The sequence below is a fragment of the Talpa europaea genome, assembly GCF_964194135.1.
Source record: "Talpa europaea genome assembly, chromosome: 12".
NCBI classification, from domain to species: Eukaryota; Metazoa; Chordata; class Mammalia; order Eulipotyphla; family Talpidae; genus Talpa; species Talpa europaea.
In genome coordinates, this window is record NC_140079.1 from 68,161,505 (window position 1) to 68,183,944 (window position 22,440).

The following is a 22,440-nucleotide window of genomic DNA, read 5'->3' on the forward strand; positions in this document are numbered from 1 at the left end:
CTTAGTCTTTCTTCTGTAGGTGGTTCCAGCAGGATGGGTGGGGGAAGGAGGGCAGTGGTGCAGCTGGGAAGCATCGGTGAGCATCTTAGAACTCACAACACAGGTGTGTTTGGGAGGGAATGAGAAGCCCACGGGAGCAGGTGTGAAAGTCCCTCTTACCATAGGGGTGCATGTGGTCTCCGGGCATCTGTGGGGGGGTGAGGCCCTGCCGGAAGGGATCTGAGCTGTAGACACTCTGCTCGATGGCCAGGAGCTGCTGCGGGGTGGGCAGAGCTGTGTAGGGGTTCATCATCCCTTCCATCCCAGTGCCGCTGCCACCGTTTGTCTGAGCTGGGGAATAAAAAAGGCTGATCACGTTCCACATGCAGCCTGGCAGCTGCGCAGCAGGGGAGAAGCCCACGGAGCATCTTCCAAACCAAACCTCCCCACAGCCAGCCAGAAGGACCACAGCTTACCAGAACTCAGCCTCTGGGTATTCTGCTGGTCTTGCTGCTGTTGTTGCTGCCGCCGAGCCAGCTTCTTCATCTGATGAGAAGAGGACCACAGGATTAGAAGTCAGGGCACCCGCAGCGGGTTCCTGCCAAGGGGAAGTGGCCTGTTTGTAAGGCGGAGGGCCATTTCCCTAGTGTTTACTCACAAAGGAGCCGCAGCAGAAAGAGTCTCAAGTTCAACGCATCCCAGGGCTTTTGGCATGGCTGTTGGTATGGCTTTTCTTAGAAAGAACAGGGATTTCCACTCAGCAAACAAAACCTGCTGCTTATGTTCTGACGGTTGGACATGAGGTATCAGAGTGGGGATGTGGAGTCTGCAGCCCTCCTCAGATACTAGTGGGGGCTGCTGACAGCATATGATGCAGGACAAGCTGAGCAGCTGTCCCTGTCCAGGACTCCCCTACCTGCTGACCCTCATGCTGGAGACACCTGTCAGGAGATTCAGGTCTCCAGGTAAGGAGCTGTCTTCCAAAGCACCCTGTTGACACACAGACTTCCTAGGAGGAACAGTTTAACCCAATGTTTCTCAAATTGTGTTCTGTGGAACCTTAGGGTGCAATGAGATGTTAATATATACTTTGAGTGTGTGTATGCGTATATGTGTAGGAAATAAAAAAATCTTGACTGCAAAATTTCTTAAAGCTTCAAACATACTACCGTGCTTGATAAATCCACAGACTCCAGGGCCTCTCAAAGCTGAGCCAGGAGTCCTTTCATGATGGAATTCCTATCAATGGCCCTGTTTAGAGGACTTCAGTAGAGAAATGCTACCTTAAGCAACCACGATCAGACAATGAGGCATTCATTTATCGCCCAGTAAAGATGAAGTCTCCAAATAAAAGGGCCACAAGACACATACTTTTTTATGGGTACAGAAATCAATGAGTTAAAAGTAAACAACCCTGACAGGGACTACAGAATTTGGCAGGCTCCAGAAACAATAAGATGATCTGGCCTCCCCTGGGGGAGAGGCGGGGGCACGCAAGGAGAGGTGAGTAAAAGCATTCATTCCGCTGCACTGTAATGTTGTCTGTGTGCTATGAAAGTTTATTTATATTTATATATTAATTATATAAGAATTATGAAAGAACTCTGGTATCCAGATTAGACAGATGTGAATTCAAGAGCCCGTTTTCACCAAACGGCACAGAAAGACATTTATTGACTCATACAAATGATTACCCAGATGTACAGTCATGACCACTAGCAAAATAAAAGCACTTCACTAAAGCAAAGGCTCCATCTCCCCCTCAATACCCCCCCACAATGCTGCTGTTGCTGAAATGATTATTGATCACAGAATTTTTGAATCCAGAAAATTGCTTCATCTAGTGAGTTCAGGTTAGAAAGCTGCCCACAAGTGCAGGGTCTGCCTGCTGTTATTTTGGGAAGCCAACCACACCCAGACAGAGAAAAAGAAGATGCAAATTACCTTAGCTCTCTGGTTCTGGAACCACACCTGGACCACACGGACGCTCAGCCCTGTCTCTGCAGCCAGGGTCTCCCTCACCTTTGAAAAAAAAGTAACATTCAAAAATAGAAAAAAACGAAAAACGAAAAACCATGGCATCTCAGAGTAAGAGTCAGGGCATTTGTGAGGAAGCACACAGGAGCTGGTTCTGTTACATGAGCACAACTGCAAACACAAGATCATCACTTCCCTACAGGTTACAGAAACGTTCCTTCACCAGGTGATCAAAGAGAGGAAAAATCATTCATTTAGCTGCTCAGTAGTAAGTCCTTTCAAAGGTCAGAAGTCATGACTGTGTGACTGTTTGGCAAATCAGTCCTTCCTTCTGCTCCATTGGGGCTGGGGTTGCTTGTCCCCATGGCGCTCACATCGGCTGCAGCCAAGGACTTGCCCTTGCCCGTGGAGAGTGGATGTGATGTGCATGAGATTCACAAGGAGGAATTCCATGCAGGGACCAGGCCTCATGCCCTGTGCCATGCTCATGAGAACTGCAAGCCCAGGAGGCCACTGCTCATTCATTCTGGATCCCTGGAGGACAGAGAGGTAGAGCAGGCCTGAATCCGAGTTTCAGCCCAAACCACATCCCAGGGCCGGAAATAAATATTTGCTGGGCACCACTAATATTGAGTCCATTATTACAGCAAAAGCTGATCAATGCAGACAGGGGTACAGAAAAACAGTAAAATTTTTAAATGTATTTTCTGCATGAATTTCAATTAAAAAAAACTTTGTTTTCCTTGCATAAGTGACAGCATCCAATATATGGCAGGCAGTCAATAAAGAGTGGGTACATAATCAAGGGGTATGGAGTTTGTGGTAGACAGTGAATCCTTCCCAATACTCAAGCTCTCCTTGCCTCTATTAGCAACTGAATTCCTAGGTTTCAGCAGGGCATCTCTGCCCAGGTACACTTGTTTTCCTGTCCCCCACCCCCTTACCATGAAGTTATGGGATGAAATTTTGGCCAACACATATTAGTGGAAGTGATGCACAGAATCCCTAGGTACATGCTTATAAAGGCTCTGCTCGCCTCCTTCTACTTTCTCCACCACATTAGCAGGAAAAAAAAATGGTGACATGATGGATAACACATGATGGATATCAGGACTGCCCAGCGGTCCTGATCTGCTCACCTTGGGGCTGTCACATAAGAGAGAAATGAACTCCAAACTCTTAAGCCACTGTATTTTTTTTCCAGCTAAGTCTATTGCAGTCCTATAAGTAGCAGCTCCAAACTGGAAACAGCCCAAATATCCATCAACAGGTGAATGGATAAACAAACCAGGTACAGCCATACAGCAGAACATCATTCAACAACAGAAAGGCTTGAAGCACAACACAGATGAATTCCCAAATCATCAGCCCAAGAGGAACAATTTTAACTATGCTATGTCCATAGTATTATACTACAAGTCACTCTATTTTCACTGTCCCAGTAGAGCATCTCAGTCTGGTCCTGTTCTTCTTTCCACTGCTCTCCAAGAAAGTATTGTCATTCTTCCCAGGGCGCAAGCAGCCACTGGAGTGTGTATGCACCCACAAAAGCAGACGCAGATTCTATTACAATCTGGCCACAGCTTTAGTGATCCTGGGAGTCTCCAAAGGGGCTAAAAGTCACCAGTCACAGACTCTGTCTGAACAGCCTCCCTGACTGCCCTGAACCCCAGGTGCCATTGGCTCCCAGAGGAGCTCAGGGTGGACCCAAAGAAGTAGGGTGGCTTTGCTTTCCTCCCTTCTCCCCCCCCCCCCGTACCTTCCTGCAGGGTTTGGAAGAAACTTCAAATGAGGCTTTGAATGCTCTCCTCTGCTGGGTTGTCAAGATGGTTCTGGGACGTTTGGGGCGCTTATGGTCCTTGCCATCCTCAGGGGCTCCCTTCCCAGTCCCATGGGCAGACTTGCAAAGACTTTCTTCATCATCACTTTTGCCTAAAAGAAACAGAAGATCAAGTGTTGAGTCCCTCAAAGGCACTTCCCGAAGCTTCATGTTATTCTGCAACAAGGCACATGTTTCCAAGATACCCTTCGATGCTAGTGCAACAACCTGTGTGGTAATGATTTGAAAGTGGCCAACAAAGTGCTAAGGAAAATGCTACTAAAATCCAGAGACAGGAACAAGAAAGTACACCACTAAAGCTCAGGACTCTATCTTTTCTAGCTGTGTGACCCGGGCAAGTCACTTAACTCTCTATGACTCAACTTCCCCACCTATAAAGTCGGGATACAAGAGAACCTACCTCATTGGGACTATGGAGGGGATTCATGTCTTTATACCAATAAAGTACCAATGCTGCCTGGAGTAGCACATGCCCACTCAGTGCCGATTCCTAATATTATTTCTTAGATACCATCTGCCAAGTCTGGAGCTGAAGAGGTGTATAACTTCCTAGACATTATGTCTGAAATTCTGCCCACTGCCAGCAGATGGAAAATAGCTCAAAAGATCACAGAGGACCAGCATTAGCTGACCTGCAGGCACAGATAACTGAGAATGGACAGAAAAATAGTAGTCAAACTTGCTTGTCTGTAAAATAAAGAAGACTATTAAAGTAGCTGTATTCATTTGTGTTTCTGCGAATCACATTGGCTCTACAAGCAGTGAGCCAGACAGGGAGTGACTATCCTCTTTTCCTCCAGTGGAAAACTTTGTCCTTGATGGCTTCCCCAGCACCATCCCCCAACTCTGGTTCCCATCTGGCCACTGGGGGGACTCACTGTGTGAGCTACTACACATCCTTACTCTTCATCTGTCCTCCTCTCTAAAGGGTGCCCATCTGCATATACCATCTTAGTTGAGACTTTAGTTGAGTTTTAATTTTTGACTCTAGAAAAGTTGAATACCTGATTTCATCTGAAAGGACAATGCTTCCACTCTGTTTGAAATACAGTTTGAACATAAAAGAACATTAATCTGTGAGCTTCCTGATGGCATGACCCAACTCGATTGGGAATAATTCACAAGGTTTGAAGCAAGCAGACCCAGGTGTCCCTCAGCCCTGGCTTCTTAGTAAGTCAGGGCCGCTGTAAGCTACACCATTCACTGTTGCACACTGGCAATAAGAATTCCCACCAGTGGTTCAGGGGCAGTGCTGTGATGTACAAAGCAGCCAACACGTCCTGTCACACAGGAGGCTCTGTACAGATGTTAAGATATCTTTCCCCCGTACCCCATGCCCCTCAATAACACAGTGGGGAAAAAAAAAGATTAAAGCAGAGTCTTCGCGATGAAGCCACCTCAACTCCACTCTGCCCGGGGAGGAACCGAGAGTCAGCTACCTCAATCATACCTCAGCATGAAGGGACTTTAGGATCTTTCTGGATAGTTGTTTCAGACTGACAAGTAAAATAAAATAATCCCATAAGATGTAAAAGACAGAGAAAGAAATATGAAGACCCCACTGGAGGAGAAACAGTGGAAAAGGAAACTATTGATGACATAGTGAATATTCACCCTTGCAGGCACTATGTTCACTGCTTAGACACCGAAAAACCCCATCTTTAGTGAGGTCAAGAGTTCTCTCTGCTAGTGGACTCCTCAGGGTCAAAAAGGTGTGGCACCAATGGTGACTTCAATGGTATTTCTGAGGAAATGGAGCTGACCCCTAACCCCGGCCCCAAGAATCAAGGCAGACAACTAAAATAGCCGGGGTCTGGAATAAATGGGTGAGATCCAAAGTACAGACTGTTTTAAAAAGAATTGTATTAATCCAGAAACCTCAGCTTATGCCAGTTGTGTTCACAAAATGGTATTTTATATCTGATTCTTTTGTAGTCATTCCTCACAGTTTGATGCAACTGATAATGAGGATAATGTAACTAATGAAAACTATTGCAACCACCCAGCTCCGCCTTGCAGGCGGAAGTAACAGAGACCATGGAAATGGGCACGGCTGCATTTCAGTAAAACTGTCTTTCAAAAGCAGGCACCAGGCCAGACTGGGCTGCATACCACCGTTGGCTGACCCCTGCCCTAGACCTCTTCTGCCCCCCTGTTCTCCATCAAAACCTACACATCCTGTGCCTCATCCTTTCAGGCCTGACTCAGCGGGAGGGAGCATCACTGATCTGATACGCCAGGGAGTGGATGGTTAGCATGGTTTGAGGTTCCCTCCTTCGGTCAATAACACATAGAACAGGAAATGCCGCCCACCGAACTGCCAGAGAGGTGGGATTCCAGGCAGCTGGCAGATCTGAGCAAGAGAGACTGTGAAGATGCAGAGATGGGGAGGCCTCTGGACCCCTCTCAAGGTGCAAACAGAGGCCACAGCCCACTGTGAAGGGCCAAGCAGGCCGACCCTGACCATCACCAGCTTCTGTCTGCTGTGTGATAGATATTAGGGGCATAGGGACCCTCTGACTCTCTTGGGGGATTTCTGAGCTGCTCCTGGAGTGTTCACTGAGGCCCATGTCTCTCCTTAAGCAAGAGCAGACCTGCTGGACCCTCCATCCCAACTTCTCCAAGAAAACATTCAGGGCCTGGAGCACACACCAACTGATCCATCCAAGAGAAAGGAAAGTGCTCAAAGAACCGGAAGATTCCTCCCAGAACCCAGCAGGAGTCCTGGAGAGTAGATGAGGAAAAACCTTCCAACCACAGAGGGAGAGGTGGGAGTGGAGTGGGGGCGGCCCCTCTCTGTTGCCAGAGGCTCCCACACCCAGATGCAGGCCAGAGAGCGCCCTCATAATTTAAGCTGACACCCCTCAGCGGAGATGAAAGGAACACCACTCGCTGTCTCCCACCACAAATGTCAGCCTCCCTGGAGGCCATTTAGACACAAACGCAGCATAAATCTGCATGCTGGTGGGGAAGTCCAGGACGGAGCCTCCACGCACAGCCTACCGGAGGGAAATGAATTTGCTTGGCACAAAGTTTGAACATGTTTCTCAGGGCCTTTCTTTCCCCTCTCTTGTGAAAAAAAAGGAATCTGGAATGGTTTGGGCGCTTGCTTCCCCGCCAGGCCCTCCCACTCGTTTATGACATAAGCTGCAGCAGATGAAAGCGCCGGCCGGGTTTACAGCCCAGAGACAGGCTGCACTACCTGTGGGGCCTCCCAGATTCATTTCAGGTTGTTGGAAAAATCCCAACGGCCCATAAACAGGGCAAGAGACATCTGAGCCTGGCCCAGGAGGTGAGGCTCAGGGGGTTGGGGGTGTAGCAATCCTCATTCTGGGGAAGAGAGAAGCAGGAACAGGTCTCGATGCCTCCCCAGTCTTGGGTCTCATAAATGTCTGTCCAGCCGGGGGAGTGGAGGAAGGGTCTGGGCTGTGGGTGGAGGGAGGAGGAAAGAAGGAAAGGAGGAACTTATGGAGACAGGGTATATAGGAAGCGTGCTCAACCTCGGCCCTGCACCACAGGATCAGAAGTCCATGCTCCCTGGGAAGAGAGCGTGACTCCAGAAACAATGCCCTTTTTTTTTTTTTTTTTTAGAAGTGGCCATTAAATTTATTTGCACTAGTTTTAAGTTTTTTTTATTTATTTATTTATTTATTTATTTATTTATTTTTAATTTTTTTTTATAAATTTTATTGTTATATTCCCCATACAATTGCAGCCCCCCATTCTGACCCCAATCCCTCCCCTCCCGCCCCCGCCCCCCTAAAAGTGTCACAATGCCCTTTGAATTCACAGACAACTGGCGATGTTCTTGAGAAAAACGAAATCGCCATAGGCATTTTTTTTTTTTACACACAGTGCTTCAACTCACACCCGAATCAGGGGCCTGGGAGAGACCTGACTCGGAACCTGCTCATTGAATTGTTCACTCGATAAGCATTTATTGTGGGTTCTGTGTCAGGGAAAGAACAGGAACAGTTTTGAGACGTGGGTGCTGAGGATTCTGCCTCTGCCCTCACTGCCACCCCACAATGGTCATGGTGAGAGATTCTGACCAAAATAATCGCTCTGCTCAGAGGAACTAAGGAAGGCGACGCGGAAGGACCCCGCACCAGTGTCACTTGAGCCGGCAACGAACTGCACACGGCGCCTGGGAATGGCCAGGTAGAAAAGGAGAGGGCATTTTACGTCAAGACGGCAGAACTTCAAGCCATGAAAGCAAGACACTGACCTGGAAAGGGCCACGCATCAAATAGAGTCTCCGTTGTGACACCACAAACTCAGCTCTGCTCAGTGCACAGTGAAAGGACAAAAAGATCTGGGATAAGCCCTTGCTCTTAAGGAATAGCAAACACAGTCAGAGAGAACAGATATGTCATAGCATTGAGTTAGGTCCTTTAGGTATGGTTTTTAAAAATGTGGGCATTAAGAAAAAGTGGTATTGGGTCTCCCTGGTGGTGCAAGGGGTTAAGTCTCAGCACTGTGAAGCTATCCGCAGCTACTGCAGCAGGGGTTTGATCCCCAGCCAGGGAGCTACCCACATGGTGCAGCAGACCCCTCCTGTCTCACCCGCTGCTCCCCTCAGCAGTGTGCTTTGGTCCAATCCACCTGTTCTGCTCCTACTCTGTCTCTGGTGAATCCTCTCACCCCCTGCACCTCTGGCCTGCACCCCAGTTCTTGTATGCATAAATAAATAAAGTGAATATTTTTTTAAAAGAAAGAAAGAAAAAAATGGCATTGAGGAATCAGAGCAGTGAAAGAGGGCGCTCCACCAGGAGGGAAGTGGAGAGAGATTTGGAAAGGCAGAGAGAGAAGGCTGGTGTTCAGAGAAGGGTTCAGCCTGCCCTCCCTGGGAGAAAAGATGAGAAAATAACATGCAGACATATCAGGGGGACCCTAACCTCAGCAGAGGGTACACATCTCAGAGGGGAAGAAAGGCAGGGTAGCGAGGCCACTTGGCACTTACTCCAGGGGCCCTGATGTCTGAGAGCCAGCGTCACCAGCTTTGATGAGACACTGAGGTTCTGTGGCTGGAGGCACAAGGGAGAGTGTGGCCCCAGGGTCCAGGGTACCGAGGACCAGGGAAAGCACAGACAGCAGCCACTGAAGCACTCTGTCCATGTGCAGGTGGCAACACCAAGCCACCAATCCATTTTGAAAAGCCAAGGAAGCCCTTGGATCACAGCACTACACAAGGACCCTGAAAAAGAAGAAAATGCCAAGCCACATCCCAAGCACCTTGCAGTGCCAGGCTTCACATCTAGGTACACAGAGCATATCATTCCAGGCCACACTGCTGGAGGATTTATCATAACTCCTTCCTGTCCAGAGAATAAGGACAGCCTCCCAGAGGCTCAGGAACCTCCCCCAACACACAGGGTTAGGTGGCAGGACAAGGTTTCATGCCAGGTTTGTCTATTTCCAAGCCCAGGTCAGAAACACCTCTGCAGGGAGAGAGAAACAGGCTTATAAATCAGCAAATCAGGCAAAAGCAAATGATCTGTGTATGTCTTGGTCCAAAAGTAGGAACAATCCAGATGCTTTGTCTCCCACAGACCACGGAGAGGTCACATTACATGGCAGAAGAGCATACAGGTGCAGGGGAAGTAACTTTCGCCATGACATAAGAGATGTGGATCTTTGTCCTAATTTTGCCAAGTTTTGTGGCTCTAGATAAAATTCCCAACGACCCCAACTATTGAGACTCAATTTCTTCATCTACAAGATGATATAAAAATTTCTTATGTGTACTTAATCCTTGACGTGACCTTATTTGACAATTGCATCATTTCACTGTTTCTGCTGTAACACCATGAGGCAGGAAATGTGTTACGATCATTTTTTTTTTTCCTTTGCTGAGGAGTAAACTGAGTTGGGCGGGGAGGAGGTCTCTGCCCAAGGGCACACAGCTGGAATTCTTTTTTTCTACCCCACTCCCCTTCTGCCTGCCTGCAGGTCTCATGGGGTTGTTATGAAGATCCACAGATACCTGGTGTTTGCAAAATATCAGGTGTTGCTCAGCTCAGGCTAGTGTTCCTGTTATTAAAGAGTGAGGAAAGAAAAGGCACCAAGGGAAGGTTTTCTGGGGGAATGATCATCCACCCTGAGCTCCTGCTGGAAAAGCCATTCTTTTCAGGCCAAGGGAATAGAGCTTGTTTTAAATCCGGGTTCCCTCTTCAATTCTGCCTCCTTCCCTCCCACTCCACAATGACCCTGCCACTGCCATCCCCACACAGGGGAGATCAGCAACCGCAGTGCACTAAGCATTGCAAGAGCATTGCAGACAGAAGCCAGGCTATGCTCCCGCGTTAGGTCAAGTGTCCTAAGAAAGACACCTTTGTTCACTGATGCCCACAGCAAATGCGGGTGCCAGGCTGAAGGAGGAGCAGGCCATTCCAGCTCAGATGGACGCCCAGGCAGGCCCCCAAGGCCTCTCCACTCTGGGAGAGCTGGCAGCCTGCCATGGCCTGGATGCCTCCCCTGCTCTCCCCAGCTGGCTGGGTCTCATGAAAGGGAAACCTTGTGCTTGGGAGGCTCGTAGGGAAGCAGGACAGTATTGGTACTGATTGGTGGAATTATGGTGGCCTTGCCTCAGTTTGGGGCCTTTTACATTCAAACAAGCTTTATGCTAACATCTACCAGCCTCTTCTCTCCCTCTTCTATGTGCCTGCACACACTTACACACATGCACACGTACATGCACACCTCATCATCTCTGAGTTTTTCTCTTTCTCCTGCCCTTTTTAATGAACTATGGTCACACGTACTCCAAACTGAAAAAGCACAAGTGTGAACACTGAATGTGCCTCTGCAGAGATTTGTCATGAACTAGAAATATTCATAATGGGGATTTCAGAAGCTTCTTCTTATTCAACATCACATGTTCAAATCAAGCACAGATAAATACACTAAATAAAAACTCAACCGTGTTGTGTTGATCTGACAGCTTCTGAGAGGGAGACAGACAAGCTTCTAAATCAAATGTTAAGGGTTCAGCACTCAGGCTCGAGAAAAACTCATTATTCTGGCAGCCTGATGATCCACTTGGTGTGGGGTGTGCTAAGTGGGACATTGTATTAGGTTTGTACTAATAAGATTTGAGGTGTTTGCTCCAATTTAAGAACTGACTTAGCTGGGTGGAATAGTATATCTCTTTGGAGGAGTCCAATTTTGCTGCATTAATTACTAGTCTTCAGGAGGATAAAATTAACTGAGGAAATGAAATTGCTTCTAGGCAAAGTTGGAAGACAAAGGGTCAATTATCTCTCCAAATTAAAAAAGACCTGAGGACAACCTAGGTGCCTAGGAAGCTAGGCTGAGTTGGTTAAAGCTCCACATATTCTCACTGAAGAAGTAAAAGTCATTGTGGATTTAACAATAGGAAGAAGGTACCCTATGACCACATCTGATCCCAATGGCCTTGAGGGAGAGGTTTTGGCATGAACAGGCCCTCTGCTGGTTTGGAGAAGCAAGCAGAAGCCAATACCCAGCCAGGCGTGTGCTTTAGAATCTAGTTCAATACCACAACCCACTGACAGGCTCAGAGGAGCAGAAGAAAGCAAAGCCAAATTTCTAGCCTCTGTAAGAAGCTCATCTCCACCCCTCATACCTATCGATCCTAAGGAAAATGGCCTGAGCTCCTGCCTTCTTAACTTGTAATATCAGGAAAACATAAACCTGCCATGGTCAAGGATTGTTTGAACTCAATAAATGTGCCTGGAAGAAAAATTATAAAACAATATAAAGATATAAGGTAGTTTATATATTTTATCATTTTATATATTTTATACCTCTTGATTGTTCATGAACTTATTAGCTATCCCCACTATGCAACTCATACTCCTCATATGGAAAAGCCTGTCATTTAACAGCCATGTCTCAAGTGTGGCCATTATGTACAGGCAGTCACCTGCAGTCAAGCCTGACAGTGGGGAAATGACTTGCTGTTACAGGTATGGGTGTTCTCCCAGATACAGTGAGAGCTTATGAAATCTCTGACTTCCTACCTCCAGTGGAAGAAAGTGAAAGAAAAAGAAAAGTCATATTTAGTCCTTGATGATGTTAAAAATCAAGAATTAGGTAAAATAGAGTAAACAGGTAAAGAATGAGTGGGGGTAATAGAGGAAACTTCTCTCAGTTCTGTAATTCTCTAACACCAAAGAAAAATCTAAATCTGTTTCTCTTTGAATTCTCCATCAGCAACTTCTGATGTCAATTTCTTCCCTTTTCAAGTACCCAGAATATGTATTTGTCTACCTCAAACATTTAGTCCCTTGAGTAAATTCAAATTAGAAGACAATTTTATATGTAGTCTTACATTGTTCTCCATTTTAGCCAAAATCAAGATTTTAAGCTAAGTGTATAGATAGATGGGTATCTATACAGATATAGAGCTATCTATATCTATATACATATGTATGTGTGTGTGTGTGTGTATATATATATATATTTGGGGGAAGAACTATATTGTACTGGATGAATATAATGATTCTGTTATGCCATTCTTCTGGAGACTGTATAGCCAAATGTTAAGAACATTGCTTTGGATTCAAATATTTCACTCCATCAGCTATGAACTAGTGATCTTGGTCAAGATGCCTCTGCATTGTCTTGGTTTTCCCATCTGTAAAATGCCTCAGAATCACCTGCATAAACACAGACTGCTGGGCTCCATCACAGTCTAATTCAGTAGATCCGGGACAGTGTCTGTGACTTTTCATGTCTCTAAGTTCCCAGGTGATGATGATACTACTGCTCCAGGAAGCACAATTTTTGACAATCACTGATCTAGACAGTTCCTCCCTCTCCCTTTCCTCACCCCAGACCTTGCACAGGGAGGTCTGGCAATCACAACACAATCTCACTTAGGGTCAAAAAAGTTCTTCATACCTTTCAACCACTACAACCATATCTTCAGAGCAATTCCTGCTTGTTTTGATAATTAGGAAAAATAAAATAAAATTATGTTTAACAAGTCATGAGTACAGGGCGACCTAAGAGTGCCATGAACAGAGTAGGCATGGTCTTGAAGCATTCAACCAAACACAGGGTCTGTCCTCTCTCGCCTTTGTCAAGTGTGCTGGAGGCTAAACACCAAAGCATGGGTGCCTAATCTGCTGGAGGACACAACAGGTTAGCAGGCATTTACAAAGCAACATGAAAAGTATTTTGATAAAGTCCAGGATGCTGGGGGATCCAGTTTGGGGGTGGGGTAGACATTAAATGCATTCATTGTATATTAGGGCAAAGTTCCTCAAGGAAACACTGGAGAGAATGGAATGGACTTAACAATGATAAATTTTAATGCAGGAGGAGGAAGAGGAAGTGGAGACAAGAATATTTCAGACACAAGTGAGTGAGTGGGAGCATGGGCAGTGAAGGAGGGGTAGGCAGATATGACCTAGCAGAACCTTGTGTTCAGTCTTCTAAAACACAGAAACAGTAGGAAATGATTGAGACTATAGGCTCTGGAGTCAAAGAGACCTTTTTTTTAATGCTAATTCTTTGGGACAAATAAAACTTAATTCTCCAAATCTCAGTTTCCCATATTGGGTCCAGAGTAATCATTTAATCAATGTAAAATGTCAATTTTCTTAGGTGCAACTGTAAAATCAGAAAGTGATATATATCCTGCCCAACAGAATCTTAACAGGATAAATGACCAAAATGCTTGCTTTTATTTAAAAAAAAAATGGAAAGAAAGCGGGGAAATAACTTGAGTCTCAAGTGAGGAAGACTGTTAAACAAGCAGATGATTATGATTCCATTTAAGGGGATTCTTGGTTCACCCCTTCAGCAAAAATTTACTGACTCCACATGATGTTGTAGCCACTTCAGGCCTAGGTCCTGGCAATGTAGTGGTGAATGAAAGAGACAAGACCCCTTACTCTTGTGGAACTCACCTTTCCTTGGGGAAAACATCTCAAAGAAGGGCCTCCCCTGGTGGCGCAGCAGTTGAGCGCTGGGATGCGAAGCTGCCCGCAGCCTCTGCAGTGCCGGTTCGATCCCCGGCCACCAGTGAGGGTTCCACATGGCACGACAGACCTCTCCTGCCACACCCGCTGCTCCCCTCAGCAGTGTGTTTTGTCAGTCTGCCTGTTCTGTTCCCCACTCTGGCTCGGGTGAATTCTCTCACCCTCCCGTGCTTCTGACAATACCCAGTGATTGTATGAATAAATAAACAAATCTTTAAAAAAAAATCTCAAAGAAGTAGAGAATAAACTAGATCATTTTAGAATGTAAATAGAAAATAGTGAAACGTGATAAGCAGAGATTTAACACAGAGTAGCTGTGAGAGGAGAAACCACGGTTATGGGGGCTATTTTAGATCAAGTACAGGGACCTGCTAAGAAAACTTTCAAGGTGACAAGAAAAAGCAAGTTAAGTCAAGGGCTCAGAGCAGAATGTCCCCATCAGAGGACCAGGAGTGAGCTGGGTACTCTCAGCTATTAGGGGGGGGCTCACTGGTGAAGAGGAGAGAGGTAGACGAGGTGAGGAGGCAGGGGCCCAATAACAGGACACACAAGTCATAACAGGACTTTGGATTTGTTCTCAGGGCAACTGGAAGCAAAGCTAGTCAGTGGCAGAGACTGGAGTAGAATCTGGTCCCGGCACCTCACCCACCTTGTGCAGGGCTCCCTCGACACTTTGCTTCCTGTCTCATCTGCTTCAGGTGATCAAGCTACCTACCTCTCCTCAGGACAAAAGACTCCACTTTTCTGAACAAATCTGGGTTTTACATTTTCTCTCCATCATTTCAGTTGTTTCTTATTTTCTTCTTCATCTGGTTTATGGGTTTTGTGGACTAGATACCATTCCTTGGCACTGAGGTTCCTTCTGCTCCTTCCCTTTGTCATCTCTGTATCATCTGGAGGCTGACATTGCAGCCTGCTGCATCTGTCTGGGTTCACCCGGGAGAGGCAATCACATGGATGTCAGAGGAAAGGGAGGAAACAAGGCATCTCCCCAACCTTCCTCTGCTCTGGGTATGGCTCCACTATTGTTGTCTCTTCTCCATGACTCCAAGTTACATCTAAAAAGTCCACTGCATGGCCTCCCTGGTGGCACAGGCAGTTGAGTGCCACACTGTGAACCTGTGCACAGCCTCTGCAGAGCCGGTTCGATTCCAGCCAGCTGGAAAGAATCCCACATGGTGAAGCAGACCTCTCCTGTCTCGCCCGCTGCTCCCCTCAGCAGTGTATTTCATCAGTCTGCCTGTTCTGTTCCCTGCTCGCTCGCTCGCTCTGGTGAATCCTTTCACCCTCCCATGCATCTGACCTGTACCCCGGTTCTTGTATAAATAATCTTTAAAATAAAATAAAATAAAATAAAAAGTCCACTGCAGTTTCAGCTTCCAACAGATGTCCACACACGCTACATCACCTTGTCACCCTGCAGCTTTTCTCTGTTGCATATTTGTAGATTGTCTCATCATCATCACAACAATCTCAGTAGTGTAACCAATTTTCTGTATTAATTACTGTTTTAAAGGTTGACAGTTTTTTCCTGCCCTCCTGCTCAGCTCTAGCTTTCAATATTGGCAAGGGATTTCACAGGTCTGGCAACTCTCCCTTCATTTGCCAGGTAAACATCTCTGATACTCTACTGGCCATACTGAAATCTATTAGCTCAAATAGCCTTTTCACATTTCTTGTTATTTTCTTTGGAACTAGATTTGTAAGCCATATACTAGAGTAGCAGTTAAAGATCTGGCAATTACTTATCCTAGGATGTAGATTTCAGTACCGGATTCCCTAGAAATCAATAGCAAGTTTCTCTGAGCAGTCAGCACCATGGCCAGAGCCAAAAAGCCACTGACAAAAACTCAAGGCCAGAGAGGACTTTAAAGGAAATGTACTGCAGGAACTACAGAGAGAGATTGGATAGCTTATCATTTTCACTTAATGAGACTCTCTTCAATTTGTCTCCAACTTCCCTCCTATTGTCTCCTATACAGACCAAACACTAAACAGACATTTTTGCCACATACAGCAACACCTCCAGAAAAACCTAACATTGAAATGATCTGTACCTGTTCTGGTGATTTAGATACCATATTTCACCAAATAGAAGATGTCTTAAATTTTAAAATGTGTGATTATTTTGTGGATGACCAAGAAAGAAAAAAATGTAACCAGTGAATTAAAAATACAATGTTTTCTCATCCCATCCACTGTGAGTCACATCCCAGTTTTGGGATATGTTAAAATGCAACCCTGAAAATGTGCCTTAGAACTTCTCGAGTTTCACATTTACTGGGACCAGTGGTGGTTCCAGTCCTGCGTGCAGGTAATAACTTCCTGCACAGGCTGAGATAAGTGGCAACACCAGGCTTTCCCCTTGCCCTGTCCTGTACTCACAAATCACCGCCTGAACATATAGTCATTGCTGAATTTGAAGCTGCCCCCTGGTAGAAATTCTAGGAAACAGAACAGCATCAGAAAATAAAGAAAACGAGAGAAAATTGAGATCAAAAACCTCACATTGCAGATGAGGAAACTGAGCCCCAGACTGGGGGATGAGTCCAAGATCAAACACCTTGCAGCAGCAGCTCCCAACCCAGGCGCCCAGCCTCTCGGCTCAAACAGCCAAGGGCTTTTCCCCACACAAGTGTCAGTCACAGGTGGTAAGGGGAGAGCGATCCTGACAGTGCTGATTTGGGGTCCTGCTGAGCAGACCGCTGCACCTCCATGTGAAACTTCACTGTCTCACTTCCAGAAGGTAGTGGGTCCTCCTCCGCAAAATGCTTCTGTAAGTGTTTCCTAAGAATAATGACACTCTTGCATGACCAGAGTACAATGATCAAATTTTTTAAATGATGTTAATACAACACATATTTGAATCTTGAGTCATTCAAATTTTGTTAATTGTCCCTCTGAGGCCCAAGGTCCAAACCAGAACCCTGTCTACTATTACACGTTGTGTCTCTTTAATCTCCAATCAGAGACAGTTCCTCAGGCTTTTCCTTTCAGGAGTCTTCACTTTTGACAAAAACAGGCTGGTTGTTTTGCTGAATGTCTGCCAATCTGGGTTTGTCAGACATTTTCTCATTATTTGTTTTAAGTTATGCATTTTTTTCAGGAACCACAGAAATGATGTTTCAGGAATAAGATTGTTCTTGTCAACTTCCTATACCCAATCCAAAGGGTCCAGTGTTAACACTCAAGCAGTTGTTGATAAAGAGTTTGCTAAAGTAAATTATTTCATCTTCCTGGCTTACTGGAGTTTGTAGACATAATTAGTCTCCCTACTTTTTGATATGGTTCTTGATCTTTGGTAAGTCCTGAGGGACTTAAACAAAATCATCTCTTTAGGCACCTGCACATGCAGACAAGAGAGGAGATTGTGCTGAGTGAGGAAGAATATAGGAAATACCATTTCAAGATTGTTAGAAATAAATCTTTAATATCAGCTTACTTTCTGATTAATTCCTTCTCTGTGCTCAAAGAAACCTTCAGATAATATATTTTGCTTCATTGAGAGTTCTAGTTGGAACCTATGCTAGATGCAAAATTAAATCTGAAAGATCCTTTCCCCCTCCTTAACCTGACGCAATAGGCATTGTACCTTTTCTGAAAATTCTGAATTCTAAAACTTACGAGTTGAGAATTCTAGCCTTCAACATACTCTGATAACAAGTTTCTCCCAATCTTCTGAAACCTTCATGATCACAAATTTGTTGTTACTGGAGATTTGCTGACATGGACCATACATACATATTGAGCACCATCAATACATCCACATTGAGCACACATTTCAGGCATCACAGTTCCTGTCATGTGCATGATCTCCAGGGGGATCTCTTGGATGAGAAGGAAAAAACCTTCTGCTGCCCCTCTGATCCTGGGGTACATCCAAGGTCAAGGAAAATGACGAGCGTGGGGCGGGCTCTGTAAAGCTGGATGCCTTGGTGCACGCACATGCAGGGCATGTTGTCAATGCCTCCCTCTACCAGAGCAGCAAAGAGCTTAGATGAGAGTGTGGCAAGGTCTGGTGACATTCTGGGAGATGAACAGCCCTGCCCTGTCTCTGTCCCACTGCCAGTATAAAGACTCAGCCTTCATCTAAAAGAGGGCTTTTCCATCCCTCTCCTCCAAGCTCAGGAAAGCACCAGGCAATACCAATATGTAATTCTATCAGCCATTTGAAGGGAAAACCAGGTTTCTGGATCTCTCTCACTATGATAGAGTAGGATGACAGCCTCCTGCAGAGCCAGAGGACACCAGTAAAGGAAGGTGCAGTGAAGGGTGATCATTACTGCCTCTGCTATTGCTGGTGGCACAGCTCATACTTCTGCAGAGATGAGGCACTTCCCAAAGTTGTAGCTTGTTGTTTATAAAGAAAATAAGCACAATTCAAAATAAACTAACTGTCCCCTATATAAGCATTTATACAAATGCTTGGGGAAAGTACTAGAACACTAGAATGTCACATTCCTTTTGGCACGTTCCACATTACAGAGAATATATCTGGTGTCCTTTGTCCCTCCTTCAAGAACCCGAATTCCCTCTCGTCACACCCCAGCTGTTAGTTTAGGTAATGCCAGCTGTGGCTCCTGTGTCACTGTCAAGCAGCCTCACACAGTCTCCCAACCAGATGAAAAGGGCACTTTTTTGCATCAGGAAGATGCCCTTGAAATGTCACCACTTCTTAAATTTTCTCATTCTCCTTGGCCAGTATACAAACAGAATGTCAGAAGTTCCCAGTGCTTCTATATAATAACAACTCTTCACTGAGCACTTACATGGTGCCGGCACTAACAGTATATACTTGACATTTGTTATCTTATACCAGCCTCACACAGCCCATTTTGCAAGTGAGGGACAGGAAGTTCACAATATGTATCCAAGGTCATCAGCTATCAGGTGGACAATCCAAAGGTCCATAACCCCAAAGCCTTTGTTTCAAAACAATATATTAACGGCATCAGAGGCCCCTCCTGTCCTCATCAATTTCTCTCTCCTATAAAATCATTTAAACACTTAGAAGGTATCATTTCCTAAAAGATTCAAGTGAGTTGATGAAGTCCAGCTGGACAACAGAGGTGTGTTCCCTGGGCGACAAGTCAGAGCTGGTCCCATTGTTGCCTAAATGAGTGACACTGGAAGCGATGGCAATGAAAAGGGACTTGTCAAATATGTGTTAGTGTGTGTGTATGCACATGTGTTAGTACACATACACACAGGCATTGTTTTATCATAGAATAAGAGTTGAAAGGCATTTCAAAAACTGGTTTTTTCAAGCTTTATCTGATGCCTACAGCCTTTTGTATCCATTAGAATGGCTGTGGATATAGAAAACATATAGAAAGACAGAAGACTGCATTAGTCAAAATCAGAGGTGGACAGGACAAGGCAGAAGTCTCCCAAGGGCACAGGATTACTGGCTCACTGACATGACACTCCAGGGTTTAATTAATGTCTGGGTCCACATGTTCCCTGGTAGAATCAGAACAGCCCACAGCTGTCCATAAATGAATTTAGACAATGATCACCAGGAAGATCAAGCGCCCACTACTCAGAATGGGGTCACAATCTTCAGGACTTATACCTGATGGGCTCCATGGACTGCTGCAGTCACTAGTTCTCAAACACACAGGGCAACAGACTCACAGATCCCTGGCCCTACTCCCGTAGTGTCAGGTTCAGTAGCGATGAGTACGGCCTAATATTCTGAAGTTCTAAAAAGTCCCCAGAAGATCCTGATGCTACTGGTCCTGGAACACACTTTGAGAACCACTGCTTTCCTTTTTTACTGTTGTTCGTATTCTTTCATTTGTTTGTTTTCCCCACAGCCATGCAGAATCAAACAATTCCATCAGTGGAGACATTGCAGGAAAAAAGACCTAGTTTTAAACCCTCAGTCAGACACATGGGCCTTTCTTTTCTCAACATTCCATTTGTTTATGACATTATTAATTGTACAATTTAGAAACCTCAAAGTCATCCTCAATTCCAACTTTTCTTCTTAAATTAGTGTCATTTAACTCTCTAGAATATAAGCTCCCAATCGTAGGTTCTTGACCTTCTTGTTCATCATTGTATTTCCAGCAGTTAGAATGATGTGGGTGCATCTCAGGGATTCACTAAGGGCTGAATGCACTCGAAGAATGGATGAGGTGTCTAAACCCTCTCTCTGATCTGTGCCTGGGTTTAAACCTTCCTCTCCCACTGGGATAATGCAATGCCTCCTCTGCAGCTTCACTGCCTGCAATGTCACCCCAACTCCAGCCCCCCTCTGTATTTCTCTACTGAAAGCACACACTGAGTAACATCACGACTGTGTTTACAAACTTCTGATCAGACTTTCTATAACCATCAGAATATATTCAACGCACATATAAAACCCTTCATGTTTTGACATCAATCTTGCCCTTCACCAACACCAGAATTTCAGGCCCTCTACCCCATGCCCAGAGGAATCCGACATTTCCATGCCCAGATACAATCCCACTTCTGCCACTCGGTACATGCAAAGCTACACTATTCTTTCCAACAACACACGCATCTACCTTTGTCACCTGAAAATGAGCTACTTTGTCAAGACCCAGCTACAATGTCACATTTGCAGCATTTACAAAACACCCCCCTATTTCCTCAGCCCCCAGCACACAGCCACCCTCAAGGGGAATACTCTGTGATCTTAGCACTTTGTATCTACTTGTAACATACTCGCATATTATATCTTATTATAATTATTTCATCACAGGAGTTTCTTATCCACAAGGAACCTGGGAGCTCGGAACTCAGAGCTGTAATAACTACTATCTAACCCAGTGTCTGACAGATAGGCCCTCAAAATGTTTGCCCAACTGGCCTCAATTTAATTTAGTGAGCATCAATCAGGGAGTAAGGAATAAACAGACAGCCATGGACTTAGTGAGACTAATTCTCTAAGGTCTTCACCACCAAGGCCAAACTAAAAACTAAAGTAATTACTCGGGTAGATAATTCATGAAAGAAGGAAAACCATTTGCATTTGAATGATCTAGTGAGGATTTTCTGCTTGTGGATGTTTCTGGAATTTTTCAGATAATGGCTTCAATTCTTTTATTCTTTCACAGTATAGAGAGTAGGCCAGAAAGTTAATCTGCCAATCAATCTCCCATCTGAAACCAGGCAACTTTCAGTCAGTTCTGCTGAACAGAAAACATCAATCGAAACCAAGTTCTTAGAAGACCATAATACAGAGGGTAAGGGTCTGCAGTGCTCAGATTCAGTGCTGGAAAGAGCTCCTAAAGAATGCCAGTAGGTGTTAAGTTGCTTTCCTGCTATTTAAGCAACCTCACATCTGGCCACCATTTATTTATGCCCTCACAATTCTCAAAGTTGGGGCATGAAGGAGCAAGAATGAGCAGGAGCGGGGAGGAGGATGCATTAAGTGATATATGTAGTGATATTCAGAATATCAGAGTCCAGGAGGAAAACCAAGCCCGGACTCACAGGCCTGGGAACTTAAAAGGAAGGTGTAGTTCCCATGGGATGTCTGTCTGTCTGTCTGTCTGTCTCTTCACAAGTTCAAGTGCAAGGGTGGAGACATGAGGGTGAGAGGGAAGGAAAGTTCAGCCTCCAAAAATCGACATGACCCTATTTTAAAACACACACACACACGCACACACACAAATCCCCAGCACCTGCTTCAGAAAGCCCTCTCTCCAAGGCTGCCCGAAGGCGCGGCTCCACCAGAAGAGAGCCTGGATTTACCATGGCATTACTTTTAATTAACTCCGGGCGGTTGGGGGAGCGCGGGGTGCGCCCTAATCCCGGGCCGCCTGACGTCACCTGGGAACGTAGCGCGGCGCTGGGCGGCGGGGACCAGCACGACCTCGCGGCGACCCGGGAGCGCCTCCGCCCGCGCGGGGCTTTGCTAGCTGGGAATTAAGGGAAGGAGAAATGTTAGTACACTTTTAATTGGAAACCGAGTTCTTCTTTCAGAGCAGCTTGTTTACTCAGGATTGGGCATTAGAACTCAGGGGAGGCTCTAATTGAAGTGACGGCTTTGGAGATTATGGGGAACATATGGCCCTACCGCCGGGCTCTTTATCTGCATTTTCTCATAAAACTGCCGTCCGTCCGTGTGTTTCTGCGCTTCCCTCTTATATTTCTAAAGTGCCTTTGAAGAGGAGGCAAGATGCGCACGGGCGGTTGGCTGGGTGCACCTTGCGCTGCACAGCGCGGTCCATGCAGCCCCAGGCTCAGCGCGCACTAGATGGCACTGAGGCGCCCGCCTTCCCTGCGCCTGAGCTCAGAAGGAAAATGAAGGCGAGAAAGAAAAAAATGGAACTGGTTCCTGCCTAGCAGGGCGGTAATTCAAACTGTGTGAGCTAAAGGCAGGAGGGGGTTGCCAAGGGAGTTGCCAAGTTCCCCCAGAAGCCTTTCACTGAGACCCAAGCGAGGTGGTCCTGCATGGGGTTTGGGGGTGGAGAGGAGGGCTTGGTCTATCTAGCACACAATGGAAGGGGAAGTCCATGTCCTGGGACAGAAATACATTTCCCCCCATCATGCACGTATGTATTTATTTCTATCCTTCCCTGTTCATCCATCCACCCACCTATCCGTCCACCTACCCATCTACTTATCCGTCTCCCTACCTCCCTCTCTTCTTTTCTTTCTACTTTCTTTCCCTCCCTTCCTCCTTCCTTCCTAATT

At 45.7% G+C, this 22,440-nt stretch overlaps 1 protein-coding gene across 1 annotated transcript in view; it reads right to left on the reverse strand.

Annotated features, from left to right (window-relative positions):
- LMX1A (LIM homeobox transcription factor 1 alpha) overlaps positions 1 to 22,440 on the reverse strand; it is a gene marked incomplete at both ends in the record, with an annotated part of 145,494 nt that overhangs the window by 2,637 nt on the left and 120,417 nt on the right. Inside the window, 4 exons of the mRNA XM_084249158.1 lie at positions 160 to 330; positions 456 to 525; positions 1,924 to 2,001; positions 3,716 to 3,888. Coding sequence (XP_084105284.1) covers positions 160 to 330; positions 456 to 525; positions 1,924 to 2,001; positions 3,716 to 3,888 — 492 coding nt within the window. The remainder of the gene's footprint in view (positions 1 to 159; positions 331 to 455; positions 526 to 1,923; positions 2,002 to 3,715; positions 3,889 to 22,440) is intronic.